At 42.8% G+C, this 22809-nt stretch overlaps 2 protein-coding genes across 2 annotated transcripts; one reads left to right on the top strand and one right to left on the bottom strand.

Annotated features, from left to right (window-relative positions):
* Window positions 1-658: 658 nt before the first annotated feature.
* ndufaf7 (NADH:ubiquinone oxidoreductase complex assembly factor 7) lies at window positions 659-12104 on the bottom strand. Its single transcript, XM_026143138.1, has 11 exons — window positions 12044-12104; window positions 11728-11807; window positions 11452-11612; window positions 11010-11090; window positions 7964-8074; window positions 7650-7863; window positions 6668-6726; window positions 6021-6134; window positions 3721-3864; window positions 1861-2034; window positions 659-1381 (listed from the first exon to the last, which is right to left on the bottom strand). Exons 2-11 carry the CDS (start codon window positions 11804-11806, stop codon window positions 1157-1159), a joined length of 1362 nt encoding a protein of 453 aa, XP_025998923.1. The 5' UTR covers window position 11807; window positions 12044-12104; the 3' UTR covers window positions 659-1156.
* A 1144-nt stretch (window positions 12105-13248) lies between these two features.
* cebpz (CCAAT enhancer binding protein zeta) lies at window positions 13249-22307 on the top strand. The gene is made up of 17 exons (XM_026142902.1): window positions 13249-13533; window positions 14187-15679; window positions 15764-15998; window positions 16106-16259; window positions 16611-16699; window positions 16794-16847; window positions 16938-17040; window positions 17610-17669; window positions 17773-17839; window positions 17930-18036; window positions 18644-18704; window positions 19035-19234; window positions 19487-19522; window positions 20309-20407; window positions 20537-20598; window positions 20723-20804; window positions 21283-22307. Exons 1-17 carry the CDS (start codon window positions 13348-13350, stop codon window positions 21444-21446), a joined length of 3252 nt encoding a protein of 1083 aa, XP_025998687.1. The 5' UTR covers window positions 13249-13347; the 3' UTR covers window positions 21447-22307.
* The last annotated feature ends 502 nt before the right edge of the window (window positions 22308-22809 follow it).

Here is a 22809-nt window from a genome sequence, read left to right on the forward strand (position 1 = left end):
CCCCTAAAATTGGGCAACGTGTACATACATATTTTGGTTGGATGTAGCATGAATTTGAATTTGGGGTGGACTGTTTAAGCTACACACAAAGTCTGATGTATCTATTGTGAATTGTTCCAATCTCAAGGATTTAAAAAGCACAAGTGTTTCTAAAATTTCGGATGCCGGTGGCAGATTCAAGGTGATAAACGTTTCAAACGTCTTCGCTCAAAACAGGTTTAATGAAATCATGCAATCCCTTCCAAATGTACTAGTCAGACTCTCCAGCGAGGGACACCATGAATCAGAGGAAAAGCTGATAGCGATCTGCAGGATGTTTGGAAATGATCATTTAATTACCAGTCCTGAACCCGATCGCCGCTCATCTGGAGGGCCGCTGCTTGTTTTGGCAGCAGCGACCCCACCGCCACCACATGTAACCGAATCTTTTAATTTCTACCGGAGGAGCGATGGGCTCGTTGTGAATGGCTGCTGCACAACAGTGAGCTCAGCTAACTGCTTCAAGATGTGCAGGATGGCAGCCGGCTGACCAATGGAACGAGATCCTCCTACGTCAGATGACCTATGACCCGAAGTGCTGCACAGTTTAATCCAGTCATTCAGTGTCTGGTGTCCATAATCTGACAAGAACAGTCCACGAATGTTTTAATGTTTTGAAATTTTTATTTATAGGTCATAAAACTACAAAATGTGTTTTCCTTAAATATTTGTTAAAACACATCAGAACATGATCTTTTAAACCAACAGACATTTCGTAATGTCCAAACTCTCACACTCCCCAAGTTAAAGTGCCAAAAACTGCAGTTCCTCTAATGTCCACTTGAGGCTTTCTCCAAAAGGCCCCATAGACTTCCATATTAAAAAGTTCAACTTTACAGCAGAAACAAACATGTTTACAGCTACAAAAGAACAGTTTTGGCCTTTTTGGATAGTTTCCTCCTTTATAATGACTCTACAGGAGTGAATCTAATTAATGACTCACCCATTTTGGATTTCACACAGGCTTAAAGGAAGTGATGAAGCAGCTGTCTGCTCGTTTTTAGCTCTGTAAATCTCTTTGTTTGCTTTGTGGTGCAGTCAGTTCAAGAAGTTTGGGACAGTGTAGTTGTTTACACTCACTACTGACCCGGCAGCCAAAATTTCAAAGTCGTCTCTTTCAGGCGAACTTGAGCTCGGTGAATCCGGCCACAGGCAGCGGTGCCGGGCTCTTCTTCTTCTCAAGCTTCAGCCCCTGTGGTTTCTGGGGCTTGGCAAGGCGACTGGGGTGCAGCAGGCTGAAGAAATGGAAGCGCTCGCCCATCTTGGCGGGGTTGGTCAGCATGTTGTAGCTGCTGATAAGCTGCTTCCTGGTGGACGGGTCGCTGCAGTTCCTCAGCAGAATCTGTGGAGAACAACTGGGGGTTAAAGCCTCGGGGCATACTGTGTGTCTGATATCCTGGTTTTCTAACTGTGGGCCACAGCGTGTCACTCAGAAACACTAAAATGTTTTTGGATCATCTTACAATCATACGATGTTTTACTTTTCTTTGTGCTCATTTTTTTAGTTCTGTCACAAAGTAAGTTTCACTGAACTAACAGCTTCACCTGCCCAGAAATGGCGACAATATGTCTGCTGAAAGTTTTTCCCTGCACAGCATTTTTCTGCAGAGGTTGTAATATTTTTAAACTCGTGAATGAACTTTTGCATAAACCTGGTGGGAATGCACCCTAGGTCTGTGTATTCAAATTTTAACCTGAAACTAAGAAAAAGGAGCAGTGAGTCACACTCTTTGATGTTGGATTTCCACCAAATGAGGAAATGACACTAAAAGAAATCATGCTGATTGTTTTTATTGGCATCTGTCAGTGATGAAGACTCACCTGCATCCTGGTGTCAATACCCATGTTCTTCAGGAACGTATTCTGAGTGACGGGGCCCAGACAGGCCACGCCTCCTCCCGCCATCCTCCGCAGATAGTTGAAATCCACGTCTGCGGTGAGGTCGGCAGAGCCAGGGGAGGCGAGGACGTCATGAAGCTGGTGACCTTTAAAACCCTGACCAACAGCAAAGGAGCAAAATGATGAGCAAACCTATGATGGGTTCAACGCAAAACCTTATTTACAGTGGCAGTAGCAAATTTGAGCTAAGTAGCGGCTTCTTACACAGTTTTTCCTTCAAACTACATGAGGGGATGTTTAAGAAGTACAGCATGAATAAAAGGTTTAAAACTAAACCTATTTCTAACCACCTAAAACGATTCTAACCCAGTAAAAAAAAAAAAAAAAAAAAAAGCTGTGAAATCTTAGCAACCTCAGAAGAAGAATTGAGGAAGAGGAGCGACGGGCCGGTTGACCCTGGTTTCCCCCTGCCTGACGCACAGGAGCCTTTCTGCTTCCTACAGCTGCTTCCTTCCACTAGAGCTGAACAAAACATGCTCACATGAAGGTCTAAACCTCAAACTGGTCCTCACGAAGACAAAAGAATTACAAAGCACGACAGCTGGAGGACACACGGAGTGCACTGTATGTGATCAATAAAAACGACAAATTAAAGACTCAACATACATCCAACTCTGAATTGTTCCTATCAAAATGTGTGCATGAGGTCCTAAAATACTGATGGAAGTATTAGAGACTGCATTAAAGTCAACCTGTTTTTACCACTGTTGTGTAAAATAAGCAGGTCCGTTGAGCTGCTCTAAACCTTTATTCCTGAAATGATTGTTTATTAGTTGATTAACTGCATACTCATACTTACTAATTCAGTTTAAACACTAAAGCATTCAGTTTATTAACAAAAATCTTTGGTTGCAGCCTAGCAGCAGCTTCTGAGGCTACAACATTTAAGTGCACAAAAACTGCAGTTCCTCTAATGTCCACTTGAGGCTGTCTTGAAAAACGAGTCAGTTCCCATACACAAAAACGTCCAACATGTTTACAGCCTGCTACAAAAAAAACTGTTTTGGCTTCTGGAAAGCTTCACCCTTCAAAAGAACTGTATAGGGGAGATTTTTTCCCAGTTCATTCACATTTATACTCCATAAATGCTTAAAGTTAGGGGCGTGGTCACTCTGGCAGACTGCTTCCTCTCTCGAGGTTACCTGTGTTGAAAGATGAAATTCTTGGATGATATTAGTATGTTAATTAGCACTAATTAGCAGGTATCTGTATCAGCTGTACAGTTTATGATAAAGCGTGCTAACATAGCTAGAAATGGTGGTAACCTCCATCTTTTGTGTACAGTCTATGGCCAGTCCCTCTTGTTGTTAGGCGTAGTTGGATAAAAACTACCAAACATGAAAGAAAAATAAGTCTTACCATTCTGTTGTATTCGCAGGTATCAGTAATTTTATAACTAGCGTGAATGACATCCCAAAAATCCCTCCTTGAGGCCCAGGTGGGGTCACAGTGGGCAGACCCACCCTGCTCACTGTGGGACTCAGTAGCTGCACATGTAGGGCACATCTGCACTGTGTGCTGCCCACAGTGGGACCCGCAGTGTACCAACCCACCCACCCACCGTACGCCCAGACCCTAGGTGAGGGCTGCCCTACGTGCCCCACACACGCCCCACTGTACGATGCCTACATGTGCCCCACAGTTCCATTTCACGCTGGCACAATCCATCGCAGTAACTGAGGATTTTTTACAATATGCAGACTTGGACGTTTTTATCTGGCTGACTTTGAACATATGTGACACAGGAAGCTTTAGCAGACGGGCTTGATGCGTGTGTCGTACTCTGAACGTGTCCGTCTTGGTTCCATTGTGGCCATAGTCGATGATCAGCGCCGCACCGCCGTCCTCTATGATGCGCCGGGCCAGCTGCTGCACAATGACCCCGCCCTCTGCAGACACTTCCACATGATCCCGCTTTTCATCTGCCTGACACACACACACACACACACACACACACACACACACACTAACTTAATAGTACATTGCTTCACTCTATCATCTCTGCTGGAGACAAAAACATGGCTGGACTGTAAACACACACAGGTCAGGTTTCCACCTTTTAAAGGTGGACTGGACATCTTTTGGAATTATTTATTAATCAAAAAGCTGAAATTTCCTCAAGTTCGAGCTTCTCAAATGTGATGTTTTCTTTTCTGCTTTATTTAGCGTTCATTTTTCTTTGACTGGAACAAATGACACTTACAGACGTCTTGTTGAACTCTGAACATTTTCCCTTTTTCAAACAGTCCATAAACAAATGCAGTGTGATAAACTTGATCGGAACAAGTGAGGAGAGTTCAATTCAGCAGTTCGTCTCCTGTTTAAAAAAAAGCTGAACTTAATTTCTCATTTTGTCTTCCTACATTTTCCATGATACCTCATAAACAACCCTCAGGTACAGTTATCCATCATTTAAGGCAAGAAAAGGATCATTTAAAAGGTGAATCTTCACTACAGACGCAGAAATAACACTGGCTGAAACAGAGTTTCAAAAATCGGTGAGATTACGATGGCCACGCCCTTCTTTTATAGTCAGTTAATCAGCCAGAAATAGTAAACAGACATTTTTTTCTTCCTTTCTGTTGCCTTGCAGATCCCTCAAACCATCTTAAGGGGACTGTATCTGCGACAGATGAGCTTCATCAGTTTGTATTCATAATCATAGCTATGACACCATGAAGGCTGAACCAAGCCCCTTGCCACCCACAGGGATGTGCACCTATTGTGAAGGCAAACCAAGACATCGTTCCCAGGTTGCAATCAAACCAGCCAGCATTCAAGCATGGGTGACGCCCCATAATGAGGAAATAAAGACTGACGAACCCGCTACACCTCCTGACCCGGACAAACAAAATGTCTGGTTACTGTAAACTCATCGAAACAACGTTAGTGTTCGTTGGATGGTCAGTCAGGTCCTGGCACAAAGATTAGTGATCTTCATATGTCACATTTTATGCAACCTCCACGTGGAGCATCACGACTACCAGGACCTTTCGCACCATTTACACCACGGGTGGGGGAACTCCAGGCCTCGAGTGCCGGTGTCCTGCAGGTTTTAGATGTGTCCCAGCTGATTCAAATGGCTAAACGACCTCCTCAACATGTCTTGAAGTTCTCCAGAGGCCTGGTAATGAACTAATCATTTGATTCAGGTGTGTTGACCCAGGGTGAGATCTAAAATCTGCAGGACACTGGTCCTTGAGGCCTGGAGTTCCCCACACCTGATTAACACAGTGAAGAAAAGAGCCTTACAACTAAAGGTCCTCGACATCTTCCTACCCGGGATAGCTGCATCCATCAAAAGTACCAATGGAACCTTCAGGAGGGTAGTTCTAGTCCTGTAGAACATTTCCAGCAGTAATACTCCCTTAAGAGTCACGATTACTCCTGCAGTTTACCTGCACTTTCTGAAATTTCTTCACTTCGACATTCAGACCACTGGCCAGAAATCTCATCACCTCAACAGCCAGCACATGACTTCAAACTGTTCCAAAACTACATCTACTTAAGTGTTTATATTTTCCACAGTGCAAAGGAGAAACAATTCCCCTTTAATCCAAACATCCAGACTTTTATATCCTTGGAGGTTTATCTGAACTTACAAAGCATTTTTTTCACCCACTTTAAAAACTGATGTCCTTCAGTCTTTTAAACGTTGTGGAAATTGACTCTTCAGACAGACTCTCTGAGGTTTGTTTTACAGCCCTCATCTGGTTTTTTATTGCCCACATTTATGCCATCTATACATCCACAGCCTGCTTGATTTGGCCTCTCCAGCTCAGCTCAGACACTTTGAACATCCTGCCAAAGGTCTGACATCATCATCATTATTACTGTCATCGTCTTCCTCGGCAGAAGCGGGTCTTAATAAAAGGCGGGATTCATTTCTCTTTGAGGTCATCTGAACTTTTAAAATTCAAACAATGAGCCACTTTATCTGGTTTCAAGAACCAGAGAGGCCTTAATAAACTGTGATGTGGTAACCATAAAGGAGTGTAGATTTTATTTGGAAACTGTAAAAAGCAGATGTTAATAAATGTGTGCTTTGCTTTCCTGGACACAGAAGCTCTACATTTACTGACCTGCACGAGCGACGTCGAGGCCAGGGTCGGAGCCGGCGCCACGACAAACCTCAGCGTGTCCGGCTTCTCTGGGTCGATGTCCACCAACACCTCCCTCCAGCCTTTCTCCGTCCTCTGCCCCAAACAGAGAAACGGACATGTTTAGATGGGCCTCTGTGGACAAAACAGCTGAAAGGCGTTCTTATTATGAGGGCGCTGCAGGCGTCAACAGCAAACATCAGAGGAACAGCCACTCAGAAACCTTTGCACAAGACATGAAATCTGTTTTTCATATGGTTTTATTTAAACTTAAAGCAGAGCATAATGACTTCGCTACAGGTTTTTCTTGTTAACACAAAGATTCACCAATTTTCACTTTGCTAAAACTCAGATACGGAAAAATTAATCAAAGAACAGTTGCTGCTAAATTACACAAATAACCTATCACATAAACAGCCTATCTTTCACCAAATACAGCCGTTAAACACAGTTTTATGGACTTCTTGTGTTTTGATTTGGTGCCATCTGGTGGTAGGAACAATCATGACAGTGTAGTCAAATGCAATGCAAGACCACAGTATACAGAGGACTTTAAGGACTAATATGACAGTAAAGAAAAAGCTTTATTGCTACATAAATATTTCACACACTGTGTTTTTAAATCTCACCTGGAATTTGTGAATTGGCAGGGCGTCAAAGAACTCATGAGCGACAAAGATACTAAATCCTGGAAGAAGAGGAAAAACTCAATGAAGATAAGATAACCTTTATTAGTCCCACACGTGGGAAATTTGTTAAATAAAAACAGAGAAAGACAACCAAGACTAGCACAAAACGGTAGCCCATAATTACATAATCTAACTGCTAAAACTTTAGTTACAAAAAATTACGAGAAAGTAAAGAGGAGATAAGAAGGAAGCGCAGAATGAGTGGAGCTGCTGTAACAGGCTGCCACGCACGGGGGGCGCCGGAAGTGAAAAAACATATTTTAATAGAGATTAAAAGCGAACACATAAAGAACTCAAATGGAAACAGTAACAGTATCAGCCTGAAGCCTGATGTCCTCAGATCAATTCAGCACTGAAAATACTCACTGTCAAAACCATAAACTGTATATAAAAACAGGGAACACTTCCTCAAACCTGCATTTTTTTTATTGTCCACCAGAGGGCGACTCCTCTGGTAGCAGAATGGCTTCTTATTGTAAAGATATTTCTGAGGTAATGACCCAACTTTTCATTTGAAGCACAAGCAGAGGCTTTCCTAATGACCTTATGGACTCGGTGTTAGTAAAGTCTTACTGAATAAAACACGAGGTTTAATGTGTGATTAACAGTCTAATTTAGTGTTGATGTTAAAGTAGGGTATGTTTGATGAGTGTGCAGTGTACCTCATTTGTCAAATCTGGCTTCAAAACATAAAATGTCTATGGCCAAAACACTCATAAAACAAAACAATGACTTTGGTAACCAGTTTCAGGTATTTGTCATTTTTACACAAACTCCTAAACTATAGATGGACTAACTGTGCTTATGTGCTTACTTTAACCAGGAAACACCCTGCTAACATCTTCAGGTTCTCTAATTTTGTGGCATGGAGTTGTTCCATATAAACCAGTACGACCACAGCCTGCTTTCTGCTCCGGTGTACCTGTCGGGACATCGTCTAACCGGCGGTACCACGACACCGGTAGCCCTGCTTCAGTTTCTCCGCGACGGTAAACCAGATCATCTTCTGCGTCTGCCTCCTGGCTGCGGTTTCCCGTCAGATTCTGAGCCTGAAGCAGACTCAGAGCCGGACTCACCTCGACCAGGTGCAGCGACACAGAGGCCCCGCCCAGCACCGACTGCAACTGACTGAACACCTGAAGAGAGAAAAAATTGCAACTTGATGACACAGATGTTTCCACTTTGGGGTGAAATCTTTAGTCTTTCATAGAAAAGCGTTAAGCCTGGCTGACGTACTCTGATGACGTCACTCGCCAGCGATCCTTTTCCAGGTCCGAGCTCAACCAGCTGCAGCTGTTTGGGTTGACCAGCTCCCATCCACTCACTGATGATCCACACTCCGATCAGCTGGAGGAGACCAAACATGTTTGAACCAGCAGGAGAAGCACAAAGTTTTCTTATCTTACTGAATCTAAACGTGCTGCTTTCAAGGAAAGTCAAGTCATTTCCACCATATGTAGCAGTACAGTACACAGTGAAGACCATGGTGCTACACATAACAGTAGAGACAGGACCGCATAAAGTGCAAGTGTGTGAAAATGGCAAACAAACAGTGCAACAGCACAATACAGACACAACACGGTGCAGAGAGCTTCATACCTGGATCACCAGGTCTGTGACATTAAACAGCTGAACTTTATGCAAAAGGAACTTTTTTTTTACTGCACATGAACACTGATTTCAAGCAGCATGAAAAAACACAAAAGCCCTCACTGTAAGGTGTCTTACTCATCTGTCTTCTTGTCCTGATCACATCATACTTATCGTATTCCAGGGTTTAAACAAAGGAAAACTCACAAAAAAACTTCTTTAAAACCACACTGCCTGTGATTTATCTTTTCGGTAGGAGCCAAATTTTTTTTAAAATAAAGTATGTATGTATTTTATTATACATTCATAGTCATCATATGCATTCATACTGAAAGTCTGTATTCACAAACTGTATTCACTTAGCCTCTGTGCTAAGAAAATGCATTGACCGACCATAGGTGTTTGAAGCCACAATCTCAGTTCCAAACTCTTTGAGCCTCTGAGGCATCACTTTTTCCGTGTGACTCCTGGATTGCTGGAAGATCTCGTTTTTTAAGTACGTTTTTAGTTTTGTTCATTCCTCAAAAAGCAAGAGGACAAGCAGAAGCCCACAAACTGTGACCAGCTCTGACACGATCGGAGCACCAATGAAGCAGGAATTTATCGTCATCTATCAGCATTTGACCTAGAAGCTGATCCCACGTGCCGTGAGAACAGGGCTGCGTCATTTTATACCATACTTGCAAATACCGCTATAATTTTTTTTTTACATGATATAAAAGCATCATATCATGATATCTATGACACAGGACCATCCTGTTATTCTCCCCAGCACGCACAACAACTGAAAACCAATTAATAATAATTTTTAATGGGCCTATTTTAATTTTTAATTGAAAATATTTTGGAACATATTTACTAGGGGTGCAACGATACACAAAATTCACGATTCGGTTCGGTTCGATACTTTGGTGTCACGGTTCGATATTTTTTCGATACAAAAAAATGTTCATGCATTTTTAATTTGTCATTTATTGAAATTATAAATATATATTTTAACTCAAAAGTACAGTTTTTAAATTTAACCCTAACCCTTGTGCGTGTTTTTTATTTTGACAGCGAATGCGCACCTGCGGACCACTTATGTGCAGCCCTGGTTATTTAGCTCGTCATATTGCAGCCACAGAAATTCTTTTGTCCATGAAACCATAAAGCTGCACTTTCTTTTTGCCTTATAGTCTGATTTGTCATAACTTCTCCGTTTTGTGGTAAGCTTTTCTTTGGCTGTCACTTCTTCACCCTGACCTGTCTTATTTGGCTCAGCAGAACTGAAATGCTTTTACACACGCACTCACATAAGCTCAGCGATTCTCTGCGCGATCAACCTCTCACATGTTTAAGCTTGCTGCGTCATGTTTGCATAGTAAGCTAACGATTAATAAGACGATGTCAGAGGAATTGGTGCACAAATTATCATCACTCACAGATCAGTGCTGTCGCTCTCTATACACAGTTCGCATGATTGCAAAGTGAAAGCAAAAAAACAAGCGCAAATTCAAACGCGACTTCAATATGTCACATATTGACAGTGGCTCACCGATGCCAATGACATAATTACCCAGCTACATTTCTGAAAGAATGCAAAAGCATTGACATATATTTTTCCTACAATAGCCCGACGGGCAGGGAAGAGATAGATTTTGGTAGCCCGACTGAAAAAAATCGCTAGCTCCGGGACGTCGGGCTAGCGATATTGCAAGCCCTGTATCTGATTGAGGAATCACTCATCTTTGGAAAAGAGAGTTTATTACAGAGAAATGGCTCTTTCCAAAATAAAAGCTATACTATCCGCTTCTTCTGGGCTATATTCTCAGCAGCATAAGGAGAATCATGTGCTAACAGCTGTCTAAATGACTCGGCTAAAGTTAGTAGCATGCTTGCTTTTTTTTGTCTGCTTCCACTTGTCTTTGCACTAGGATGATGTCGGCGTAAATGTGCAGTCATATTCGTTGTGTTCCCACTAGTGCTTTCAGGTTAATCTCGTTGAAATGACCTTAACGCCACAACATGGCAAATCTCCGTTAACGAGCTACCGCCGATCGCTCCGTGCATGGGGCTAGACGGCCAACACGTTAACGAGCTAACTGCGCTAACACACTAGTTCACACCAATGTAATTGAGCATTGCATGGCACATCCAACATACTGTTTTACTTTAGTCCATGACTCGCTTACCTTCAGGGTCATACGTCACATGAAAACCAAAATAATTCCAAACGCCAGATCTGAATGAGGTTCAATTTGCCTGTTGCAAGTAGAGCTTAACTTCTGTCTCGCTAGCTTGCCCTGCGCTCTTCCTTCTGACTATGCTGTCTGTGTTGAGCGCTCAGTGGATCTGCGCTCGACAGTGCAGCCTAGGCGGAGTAGTCGAACACAGATTCACTGAGCGCTCAACACAGACAGCATCGTCAGAAGGAAAATTTATAAAATAAATTACAAATGTTGTATTGTTCGATACATATGCGTACCGAACCGAAAGCACTGTATCGAACGGTTCAATATCGATACGAATATCGCTGCACCCCTAATATTTACTATTGATGAAGTATGTGTCAACCGCTAACAGTAAAATGACCGACGAAGGCCGATCAAAGACACGTTTACCTGATGTGAACAGTGTATATCAGAGGCCGGCTGAGTGGAAACATCATGTGGAATGAAACTGAAAGTTTGAGGGGTTTTTCCAGCCTCACCTCTCCAAAGATCTGGCTGATTTCTGGTGAAGTGATGAAATCTCCTTCAGGTCCCAGCATGTTGTTCCTCACATAATAACCCTGAGAAGGGGGAAAACAAACAAGGAAAAGATACTCACTAAAAACAGGAAAACCAGCAGCTGCTTTTACATGCTAACACTATCATTGGATTGGTGGTTACCACAAAGCCCCAGAGAGTTCAGACCACAGGAGTCACTGTGAGGTCTGGGTGTTCATAATTTGAGTTTAAGTTTGTTACAGACAGAGGATGACCTGAGAGACTGAACTAAGGCCCAGAAAGACAGAAATAAGGGTTATTTAAATTTGTTATAGTAAAGTCAGAGGATTCAAAAGTGAACAAAAGCTTTGCTTTTGAATTCTGATCCATGACCTGCAAGTGGTACTCTGGCACACACTTAAGGTGGAGTTAATCATTCTGTACCGTCACAGGGTTGGTGAGCACCTCCCTCATGTACTCTGCCACAGGGATCGGCCCCGTGGCTTTTATTTTAGAGGTCAGGTGGCGCAGCATGGAGGGTGGTTTGTTGTTTCCATCAGGTGCAGAGCTGCAGAAGAGTTTGGAAGGGGCTGCTTGCCATCGCACTGTCACACAGAAACATTCAATTCATACATTTAAAATCTCATACCGTCCCCATGTTTATCTACACTAATAAACTATTAATTGAATTTGAATTTATTATCTGGATTGACCTCTCACCTGCTGCTGCCGGCCTGACAGGGTGGATAAAACCTCTGCTGAGCAGCTGCTGTGCTTTAACACAGAGAAGAGCCCTCATTCTGCTTCACAGGAAAGAACAGAACCACCTCATTACTGGATATTACTTTAACCACATGGAGGGACTCTCTGCTCTTTGACAGCACAGCGGCTAGCCGGTTAGCTTCAACTACGAGGTTTCTGTTGTTTTTAAGGATACAAAAACAACAGAAACCTGCCGTCGGAGGCGACGTTTCATCTCCTGGTACACAAGATAAAAACGTCTGAATGCGTTTATGGATATCCGTGTGTAAGTTACCGCAGGTCAAACGCTGCACCGTCCCCGTGCAAAAGCGTTAAAGCAACACATGCTAACGCTAAGCTCGTCGCAGTAATAGAGATACCATCCGGTTAAGTGTCAAAATAAAACTTAAAGAAAATGAATCTCAACGAGTGATTAAAGATATACAGTAAATATAAATTATTGTACGAAAACCCAAAGCAGCAATAAAACAATAAAGAAATGATACAGTAATAGTATAAATCGGCCTACATCTTTCTAATGTATCTGAATTATGTTTCATGCCTATAAACTTGATACATTCTGCACGACATGAAAACCACAGCGATACATCTTTCTTCTTTCTTAATCTTCAGTCTCTGTGAATTTGTCTCTGTTTATTCCAGAGCACATTAAGCCAACACCTGCCCTTCAGTGTCCCGTTAGATTTTTTTAAGTCCATTGTGGAAAGTAGCTTTCAATAAATGGATTCTTTCCCATTAATAGTCATTGACATTTTATTTTGAAAGATCTTTCTCCATTTCCTTTGATATCGTGTTTTAAAACAGCATCTTGACGCTTCAGACGGACAACAAACGCTGTGATTGGAGGACAGACGGTTACGTAGGGGACTCGTTTTTAATATTTGATTTAATATTTTTTTAGCGTGCTCATCAACATAATTTACCTTAGTTATTTGTGTAAAACATATCATTTAGATTTATTTGTTTTTATGTAACGAATCAATCTAAAAAAAAAAAAAGTAAAGCGTGCGTGTTGCCATATTGGCCGGAAATGCCGCCAAAAATCTTTGGCCAAGTATCGACATCACACCTCAGTCATATATGACTACAAAAATATAAAAATAAAAACCGACGCTGTCTGTTTTATATCTTATATCTGAGGTTCATTTCAAATAAAGGTCCGTAAACGAACTTAGAAGGGATGCTTCTCTGGGAGACCAGAACTTGCCTGAAAATTGTCACATTTTAAAGGTTTCTTCCGTAATAATGCAACTAATTGATGTTACCAGTGTAAAAACTACATTACGTCAATTACAGCCTCCCAATAGTCAATTCGGGCTTCTTATTGTTCACAAATGTGAAAAATATTGGCTAACACATAATGACCTTGTACATTTGTATAATTACATTTTAAGATTTTTATAAATTAGTCTTTATTCTAAATTCTGCTACCAGGGAGCTGGTTCTCATTTGATGTTTAGTGACAATAAATGGATTCTGAGTTGAATTCTGATAGCACCCCACTATGAGAGCTGGTAACCGTGCACCGGAAACGTTTCGTTCAACATCCGGGTCAGTTTTCCTCACGCTGCAAACAGCATGGCAGCGAAAAACAAGCAACGTAAAAAGTCCAAAAAAGTGACATTTGAGGCCGAAGAAAACGAGCCGGAGGCGAAAAACAGCGGCGGAGAGAAGGATGAAGGTGAAGAGAAGAATACGAAAGAGGAGGAGAGAGAGGAAGAGGAGCTCAGTCTGGAGGAGGTTTTACGGCTCGGAGGAACTAAGGTGAATTTACCTGGTGAAACAGGGCCAACACTCACAGAGTCAGGGAGCGTTTTAACTTGTGAAGGTCGGTTTGTTTTTATAGTTTTCTGAACTGACACGAAAGTTTATGTGACGTAAAAGCACAGTCCCCGGACAGTTTATTAGGTACACTTTGCTGTTACTGGGTTGGATCCACTTTTGCTTTCAGAGCTGCCTTATTTCTTCATAGATTCAACAAGACGCTCGAAACATTCCTAGGAGATTTTGGTCCTTAATGACGTGATCGTATCAGACAGCTGCTGCTCATCCATGATGCGGATCTCTTGTTGGTGCTCTCCTGTATTGAGCTCTGATCCTTTTGGAGGCCATTTGAGTACAGTGAACTCAGTGTCATGTTCAAGTAACCAGGAAGGCTGTGGTGTTTTAACAATGCTCAGTTGGTACTAAGGGACACAAAGTGTGCCAAGTAAATATCCCCACACCATTAGACCGCTGGCTGAACAGTTGTTATACACTCAGGATGGATCCATGCTTCCATGGTATTATTTACATAAATAAATAAAAACGTATCAAATAAAGTAAACATTTAAATACAATTTATACACAAATGTTAATCAGAATTCTTTGTCACATATTTTTAATCTTTTCTTTGTGGTTCTTCTCTACGTCTTTAGGCCGACTATATCCTCCTCGCCGGCCTCGAAGACTCCAACGAGCTCGTTGATGGCGGCATGAAAGGAGCGATAGATGACCTGGAGGAGGGCGAGCTGGAGTCATTCATCACCAAGCTGGGCATCCGGGCATACGCGACGCAGCAAACCATTCCGGACAAGCCTGAGGGTGAAGCCGCCACGGCTGCCACAGCTGCTGGCGAGAAGAAAGCTAAAAAGGTCAAAGTGGAGAAAGCAGAGGAGACGGCACCTGACACTCAGCCCAACGTCGTCGATCAGAAGCAGAAGAAGACAAAAGAGGCGCGGGTATCGGCGGCAAAAAAGGCGAAGCAGAGCCAGACAGTGTTTGAGTTCCAGCCACGGCAGGTGCTGCTGATCAAACCTGGTGGTAAGTGGTTCGAGCTGGATTACACAGAAGAGGGCTCGTCGGCGCCACAGGATGCTGCCCTGGTCTCGCAGTACAAGACGCTCGCTCAGCAGCTGTTCGAGGCTGAGGTGACCCTCTACAAGACCAAGAAGAGCTTGCAGAAAGGCGCCAACTCGGCCTGGATGAAGACAGTTGTCTCCTCTGGCGTGCTGGCGGACAGAATGGCAGCCATGACGGTTCTGATTCAGGACGCTCCGGTGCACATGCTGGAGCACGTGGAGAACCTAGTCACCATGGTGAAGAAGAAGGGCAGTCGGCGGATGGGTCTGATGGCAATGGACACGCTGCGAGAGCTGCTGCTGTCCAACCTGCTGCCCGGGGACAGGAAGCTCCGCACCTTTGCCCAGCACCCGTTCGACCAGCTTGAGGAGAAGGCCAGCGGCAACCGCGACGCCCGCGACCGCCGCCTCATCCTCTGGTACTTTGAGCACCAGCTGAAGCACCACGTGGCTGAGTTTGTGGTGGCACTGGACTCGGTGGCTCACGACACAGTGCCTGCCACCAAGGCAAAGGCGTTAGCCACTGCTCATGAGCTGCTGTGCAGCCGTCCAGAACAAGAGAAGGCGCTGCTCACCCAAGTGGTAAACAAGCTTGGAGACCCCGAGTACAAGACGGCGGCAAAGGCATCGTACCTGCTGGAGACACTGCTGCACAAACACCCCAACATGAAAGGGGTGGTGTGCTGCGAGGTGGAGCGGCTCCTGTTCCGACCCAACATCAGCCCGAAGGCGCAGTACTACGCCGTGTGCTTCCTCAGCCAGGTGATCCTGAGCCACGACGAGGACGGGCTCGCCGCCAAGCTCATCACCATCTACTTCTCCTTCTTCCGTGCCTGCGTCAAAAAGAAGGACATTGAGTCGAAGATGCTGAGTGCGCTGTTGGCGGGCGTGAACAGGGCGTATCCCTACACCAGCACCGGGGACGACAAAGTGAGAGAGCAGATGGACACACTCTTCAAAGTGGTTCATCTGGTGAAGTTCAACACAGCCGTGCAGGCGCTCATGCTGCTGTTCCAGGTGATGGACTCCCAGCAGAGCATCTCGGACCGGTACTATGTGGCTCTGTACAGGTAAGGAAAACCTTGCCTGGCAGCTTGTTTGTGGGCTCTAAACAGACAACATTCAGGTGTTTACTTTCTCCACCTGTGTTGCAGGAAGCTGCTGGACCCCGGGCTGTCGTCGTCCTCCCGCCCGAACATGTTCCTGAACCTGCTGTACAAATCCATGAAGGCTGACGTGGCGCTGAGGCGAGTCAAAGCCTTTGTCAAACGGCTGCTGCAGATCAGCGCCGAGCAGAGCGCCAGCTTCGCCTGTGGGGCGCTCTTCTTGGTGTCGGAGGTCATGAGGGCCAAACCGGGCCTGAAGATACTGCTGCAGGAGGCGGAGGGGGTAAGAAATCTCAGAGGGTGTAAAACTGATGCTTTAGATTTTCCTTTTGGACAAAAATGCTCTCAAAGATGAACTGCTTTAAACTTTTGAATTATGGCTTCATTCAGAATGAGGAAGAGGAGGCGTTCAAAGACCTCGCTGCAGATGATGATGATGAAGAGGAGCGATTCGTGGATGCTGACAAACTAGAGGAACAAACAAACACAGAGGCAGAGGAGGTCAAACCTGCAGCATCATGGGTACATCACCAGAACCTGGAAGGTCTGTGAAACGCAAAGATTAGTGCTGACGTTCTCTGTTTGAAAACTGTTGTTGAAGGATGGGTTTAATCTAACATAACCGCCAGTGCCCCTGGTACTTTCCACCATTTCCACCCACTGTCTTCCTGGGAGGCTATTGTTTAATAGCTAGTTGTTTTGTTTTAGCTTCATGAAACTAATTGCAGATTTTTTTTATTTGCCTGAATCAGGAAAAACTTTTAGATCATGTTGTAATCTCTCTATTCCAGCTAATTTTGTGTGTTTGTTGCACCTGGCTGATTAAAATAAAGCAGGACAGTAAATAAGAAGACGAGCTTCATCATGTTTGTTTCTCCGTCCTGTTTTCTTTTAGGAATGAAGAGTGTTCAGAGCTACGACCCGCTGCACAGAAACCCGTTATTCTGCGGTGCAGATCGCTCGACTTTATGGGAGCTGCAGAAGGTAAAAAAATCTGTCCTAATAAACACAAAGTTCGTAACCAGAGCTTGTGTTCACAAGCTGCTGTGTATAACCTAATGTCTGATGTTCTCTGCAGCTCGCTCTGCACTTCCATCCGTCAGTGTCGCTGTTTGCAAAAACCATTCTGCAGGTAAAAGCCCCGCCCCTTTCCACATGCTCAGGAGCTCTGTAGTCGTCATGATTGTTGCTGTTAATGTTTGATATGATTTTATTTCCACAGGGAGACTTCATCCAGTACTCTGGGGACCCTCTGCAGGACTTCACCCTCATCCGCTTCCTCGATCGATTTGTCTTCAGAAACCCCAAACAGCTCAAAGCAGAACGTAAGACAAACAAGCACCGAATTCTATTGGATGCATTTTGTAAAATGGATCAAAAATGATGCAACATAAACACAGATGGATACAAAATGATCACATGTAGATGGGAAAATGACGAAAACTGGTGTCAAATGTTCACATTTGTGAAATAGTTCAATAAATAGTTCAAATAATTCAAAAAAGAAAGGATGATTAAAACAAACGGACTTAAAAGAGGAACAAAAACAATGAAGAGGGGATGAAATAAAATACAAAAAACGCACAAAGCTGCAAAACAGCAGCAACCTGCAGAGAAACAAGAGACAGTGGACGGTAAAGACAATCTAAATAAGTCTTTACAAGCTAAAAACGACAGAAAAATAAAAAAATTCAAACTCAGAAAGATGGAAAACGATAAAAAACATCCTGAAGAGTTGTTATTATTAGTCTGTGGTTTCATTGCTGTCTCGGCTCAAAACAGATTTAATCACGCTGACTTCACACATTGTGACAGTTTATTGACGGCTTTAATGAACTAATATTAATAATTTTAAGTGTAAACTTTCGTTTTTTTAATATTTTTTATTCTTTAGAAAACACCGACGCTGCTGTGATGAAGCCCAAACACAGATTACCTGTCAGCTTGCTACCAGGTAACTTTAAACAAATTTCACACTTTCTATGTTTGTTTTTTTTCCTTCACCTGCTCTGATGTCAGATGAAGTGTGGATCCTTTAAATTATTTGTGTGTGTCAGTGAACAGCGCAGAGTTTCTGTCCAAAGAAGAAAGTCAGGTTCCTGTTGATGAGATCTTCTTCCATCGGTGCGTCCCAGCAAAGTCACCTGACATATTTCCACTGTTTTTTGATTGTATTCTGTTTAATGAGTTTTGTTTCTTTGTTTCATTCGTCAGCTTCTTCAAGAAACGACAGCAGGAGAAGCAGCAACGCCGGCCACGAGGTGACGATGACGACGAGAGCCTGGAGGATGTGGACGATGATGAGTTTGAGAAACTTCTTGGTAAATAAACCATCGTCTCTAATTTAATGCTCAGTATCTCCTCATGAAAACATCACAGATCCTTGGTTAATGGCTTCAGTCGAGACACTTGTACAGTTAAATTTATAAACACGGATTACATAAAACACTGACATTTCGACGTAAACAGAACTGCATTTAAAATCTTTTATATTTCAAATAAAAGGTAAAAATTTAAATCGCAGGCTGATCCAGTCTGAGTGTAGTTTGGCTCACTGTGAGTTTGGCCCACACGTGCCTGATAACACCTGGGCGTGATCCTGATGATGGGAGGATCTTCCTGATGAGGAATCGGTGAACTCCTGGCCAGTCTGAGGTGCTGTTTGCTGCTGCCCTTCAACAGTTAAACATTTGGCACGTGTGCTCAGTGTCAACCTGCTCTCATCCGTGAAGAGACCAGGCCGTTAGTGGTCGACCTGCCGGTTCTGGTGTTCGCGGGGGAATGCTCGGCTCTGGGCTGTGACAGGGTTCCCGCTAAAGGACAAGCAGCCCACCGGAGGCTGGCTGTGCTCCTCCTGTTCTTCCTCCTTTGCTTGTAGTATAACTTAAAGTTCTCTGGCTGAGTAATTGTTTGTTTGTTTTTTGGCAGACACCTTTGAAGGTGATTCGTACTTTACCGACCTCGGCAGTGATAATCTGGACTTTGCAGGGTGAGTTTTCAGGTTTACTCTTGGGTTTTATTTCCATTCATTTATTGATTTACTTTGTCATTCTTAAATTTATTTTCCTTCTGTTTACAGTATTATTGTTTTATTTATTTCTGTATTACTGTTGCTACACATGGGAAAGCAAATACAGGAAATACTAGGAAGAGCATTATGTTGGTATTTATTTAGTCTTAAAAACAGAATAATCTGATTGGCTGTGAGACTCAAACACGATTTTGGTTTTGTTTTAAAAAAACAAATAAAGACTTTAAAGACTTTTACACACTGACTGAACCATCCTCTTCCTCACAACGTTTTTTGTTTTTCTGTCAGTAATGTAAAGAGTAAAAAAGATAAGAAATCAGGAGACGACTCTGAGTCGGACGTGGACAACTCGGACATGGACGACCTGGACGATGAGGAGGTGTCTCTGGGCAGCATGGACGAGGAAGACTTCGGAGACGAACTGGAGGAAGAAGGAGGGATGTTCATGGACCCTGATGGAGACGAAGAGGGTGATGATGATGATGAAGGTAAAAAAATATGACAAAGTACGAAAACTTATTTTAATCCAGCTTTGTTTCGAGTGCCAGTTCAATATTCTCTGTTTTTAAATTAATACACCAATACCTTTATTTTTTTCTGCCTGTATAAATGTCTTTTTTGTCATTATTTGACTTGAGATTATATTGATGTTCATATATTCAAGTCCACGCTGTTATGAGTTAAAGGACAGAATCGACCTGAGCTCTTACAGACACCTGATCCTTCTCCTCTTCTTTCAGTTCCTGAGCTGGAGGATGAAGATGCTGCATTTGGAGGTCAGTACCTTTAGAAATCCTAACCACTGTTTTTTACATACTGAAGAGGGAACACAGTGCATCATGGGATATCTGAGCCAATAATCTGTAAGCCTATTTTAGACGAGCACCCCATAATTCAAAGAAAACTACTAAACATTTACATTTAAGGTTCTGGAACCAGTGAAGTTTAATCATTATAAAAATACAGATTAATAAATTCAGTCAACTCATCTGTTAAAGCAGCACCTAATTAAAATATAATATCTTACAGTTAACTTAAAAACATTTAATAAATGAATGCAAAATTTGGGGTTCTATGCTAAATTATGAAAGATGGCTGGAATTTATCCTTCTGCTAATGTGGAATTATTCTGCTTATTTTCAGCTCCTTATTTTCATTCTTGGACTCTTGTAGAGCAGCTTTGCATGATTCACATTTCAGAATAATCCTTCCCTATCTTATACTGAGTCCATGCTCTGTCTGAAATGAGCAGTTATAGCTCCTCCTCATTGGCTGCCCCTCACAGAAGACTTGTCAGTGGGGCGTTTATTCCTGTGATGGCCATATTCAGAATATTTGCTCTTTGTGACATCATAAAGATCCAGGAGGAGGAAAATCAGTGTGAAACTGAGTGTTTAGAGCAGTCTGAGGCTGAAAGGATTAGCTGTGCACGTACTAAGCTCCTTATTTGAACTTGGGCCGTGTTGAATATGAACGTCCATCACTGGAACAGAAGATATGAGAGAAAATAATTCTTTTCAAATGTAATATTGAAACTGGGAAAAACCTTTTCCACTGTATAGATTCAGAAGACGATGAGATGGAAGCTCCAGACATCACCCCACAGACCAAGAAGGGAAAGAGAAAATCCTCCGAGGAACTCGACTTCTCCGGATCTTTAGGTTAATGCTGGATCTGTAGCTCAAAGAATTATTAACATAATTTAATGTGTCAGTTTGTTTTGGCTGTGTATAGAAAACTCAGTCAGCGACTCCGGAGGTTATTTTATTGATCACTGTTCAATGTTTCAGGTTCCAAACAGAAGAAGAAGAAGGAAAAGAAAGATGCAGCCATGTTTGCTTCTGCTGAAGAGGTCAGTTTGACTTCAGAGAATTCATGGAAACAAGCACAACAGGATTATGGAATCATAAATATTTCAAAGGTCTTATAACATCATTATTGTTCTTTTTTTATTTTATTTTATTTATTTTTGTCAGTTTGGCTGCCTGCTGGACGAGAATGCCGGCTCCAAGTTTGACAACATCGGGCTGAACGCCATGGCCAATAGAGACAAAGCAGGTGAGATCACAGAGCTTCACCTTGAACAGCTCATACTACTGCAGGAGCAAGCCCAGTGGCCACCTGAAGGCTGAGGATAGGATTTTGTGCTGCGATGCCTTTTAAAAATATGACCTCTAGGTCATCGTTATGGTTTCTATTATAATTACAGCACCTGAAATGTTCTGTATAACTAAAATGTTCATTAGTAAGTTAGTTTTATTCCTTATATTGACCCAACAGCCATCTCTGTTATTACAGTGATGTCATTTAATGGACCTTGAAACTAAGAATGATTACATTCAGACTGACATGTGAGAGCTGAAGGATGCTGAGGCTGTTTCAGGTTATAACAGGGTTAAAAACAAACAGACGAGATGAAGGCCGGTGTCTCACGTTTCATAACTTCTCCACACAGTGAAAGTGCTGTCAGTCCCACTCAGCTGCGCTGCACAGATAAACCAAATGTGTTTTCTTTTCTAACACTTCCTGTGTGCAGGTCTGAAGCAGCTGAAGTGGGAAGCTCAGCGCGACGACTGGATCCACGGCCGTGACGCCAAGACGCTGCGCAAGAAGAAGACCACGTTCAACAAGAAGAAGATGGGGTTCGGCCAAGCCAGGACGGGAAGCGGGACGTTTGGGAGCAAGAAGAAGAGGAAGTAGATGACGAGGATGCTGAAGATGTTGGCCTAAAGCTGAGGGACACCTTCGGTGACCACGCCTTCCTCGTCTGTCTCCCGGACGCTGTAGATTCCCGGACACTCAGCGGTCTCATCGTAAAGCGGGAGGACGCGGACATAAAACGGTGTTTACAGATTCAATCTGGGGGCTGGTGAAGAGGAGCCACATTTAGCTTGTTTTATTTTTTTGTAAAATCAAAGACTTTGTGCTGAACATTTTGCTGCAAATCTCATCTGGATCATTCCATCTCAGTCCATCATGTTTAAAATAAACTTTGGTTTTAAAATGCATAAATGAATACTTCATGGGATGAAAGCAGGGCTGTTTCATGATGTTTTTGAGGGAACATTTGTGTTTTAAGGTAAATATCTGGTCCTGTGCCTCTATGAAAATGGACTCTGAACGAATGAAGGATGCTTGAAGTTGCTGAAATATTTAGATGTCTACAGCCTGTAGAAACTTTTGCTTCTCACACAATGTTGTTTACACAGAATTGTCTTAAAACAGTCTAAAAGTGAATCGTTACACTCGTTAAAGCTTAAATGTTGGGGGAAAAGTTCACTGTGATATTTCCAGGTATGACGCAATATACAAAGTCCAAGTAAATTTATTAAATCCAAAATTTGTTACGCTCTTCTCTCACATATAACTCATAATTATGTAGAGAAGGGAAATATTGCTTTGTTTTTAGTTCCAGCCTCATGGCCCAAATTTCTCTGGCCAATGAGAGGGTGTGTGCCGCTGTGCCGTTTTCTTGGTTTGTTTTTCACCTTCGGACTGTTTTCAAGAATATCCCGTGTCTTGTATGTGAGAAGCTCTAAATAAAATCTACTGTGGTTTCTACAAGTCTCCAAATCCGCTGTCGGAGATCACACATTTAAATATTTTAGGGACTTCAAACGCCCGTTTTACGTTAACTGGAGCTGCACTGCTGACGCTCCACATTCATATTTACTCTAACACATTTGAAGCTCTGGGAGTTTTCTAGATATTGGAATTTTAAAGTGCTCCCTCAAAAAAAGGATTTCAGAGTGATCTGTAAAAACATCCCGACCTTCATCCTCAGCTGTGAGAGGCTGAAGTCTATGAGTGCGATAATTCAAGCACAACCTCAAGAACTTCAAATTGAGACTGCTGGTGTGTCTACCAGGAGGCTGGTTATTTTTGAGAAATCTCATGATTCGTTCCTTTTAAGAAGTCAGAATTTTCTTTCAGGCAAATCTGAGCTGACATGGGATGAGCCTGTTTGACACATAAGCAGCAGATTTCCTTGTGTCTTAACAAATCAATTCACATACAACCTGTGTTTGTGTGAGACAAACATTTAAGTGTTTCATGATCCTGT

The sequence above is a fragment of the Astatotilapia calliptera genome, chromosome 15 (assembly GCF_900246225.1).
Source record: "Astatotilapia calliptera chromosome 15, fAstCal1.2, whole genome shotgun sequence".
Taxonomy (NCBI): Eukaryota; Metazoa; Chordata; class Actinopteri; order Cichliformes; family Cichlidae; genus Astatotilapia; species Astatotilapia calliptera.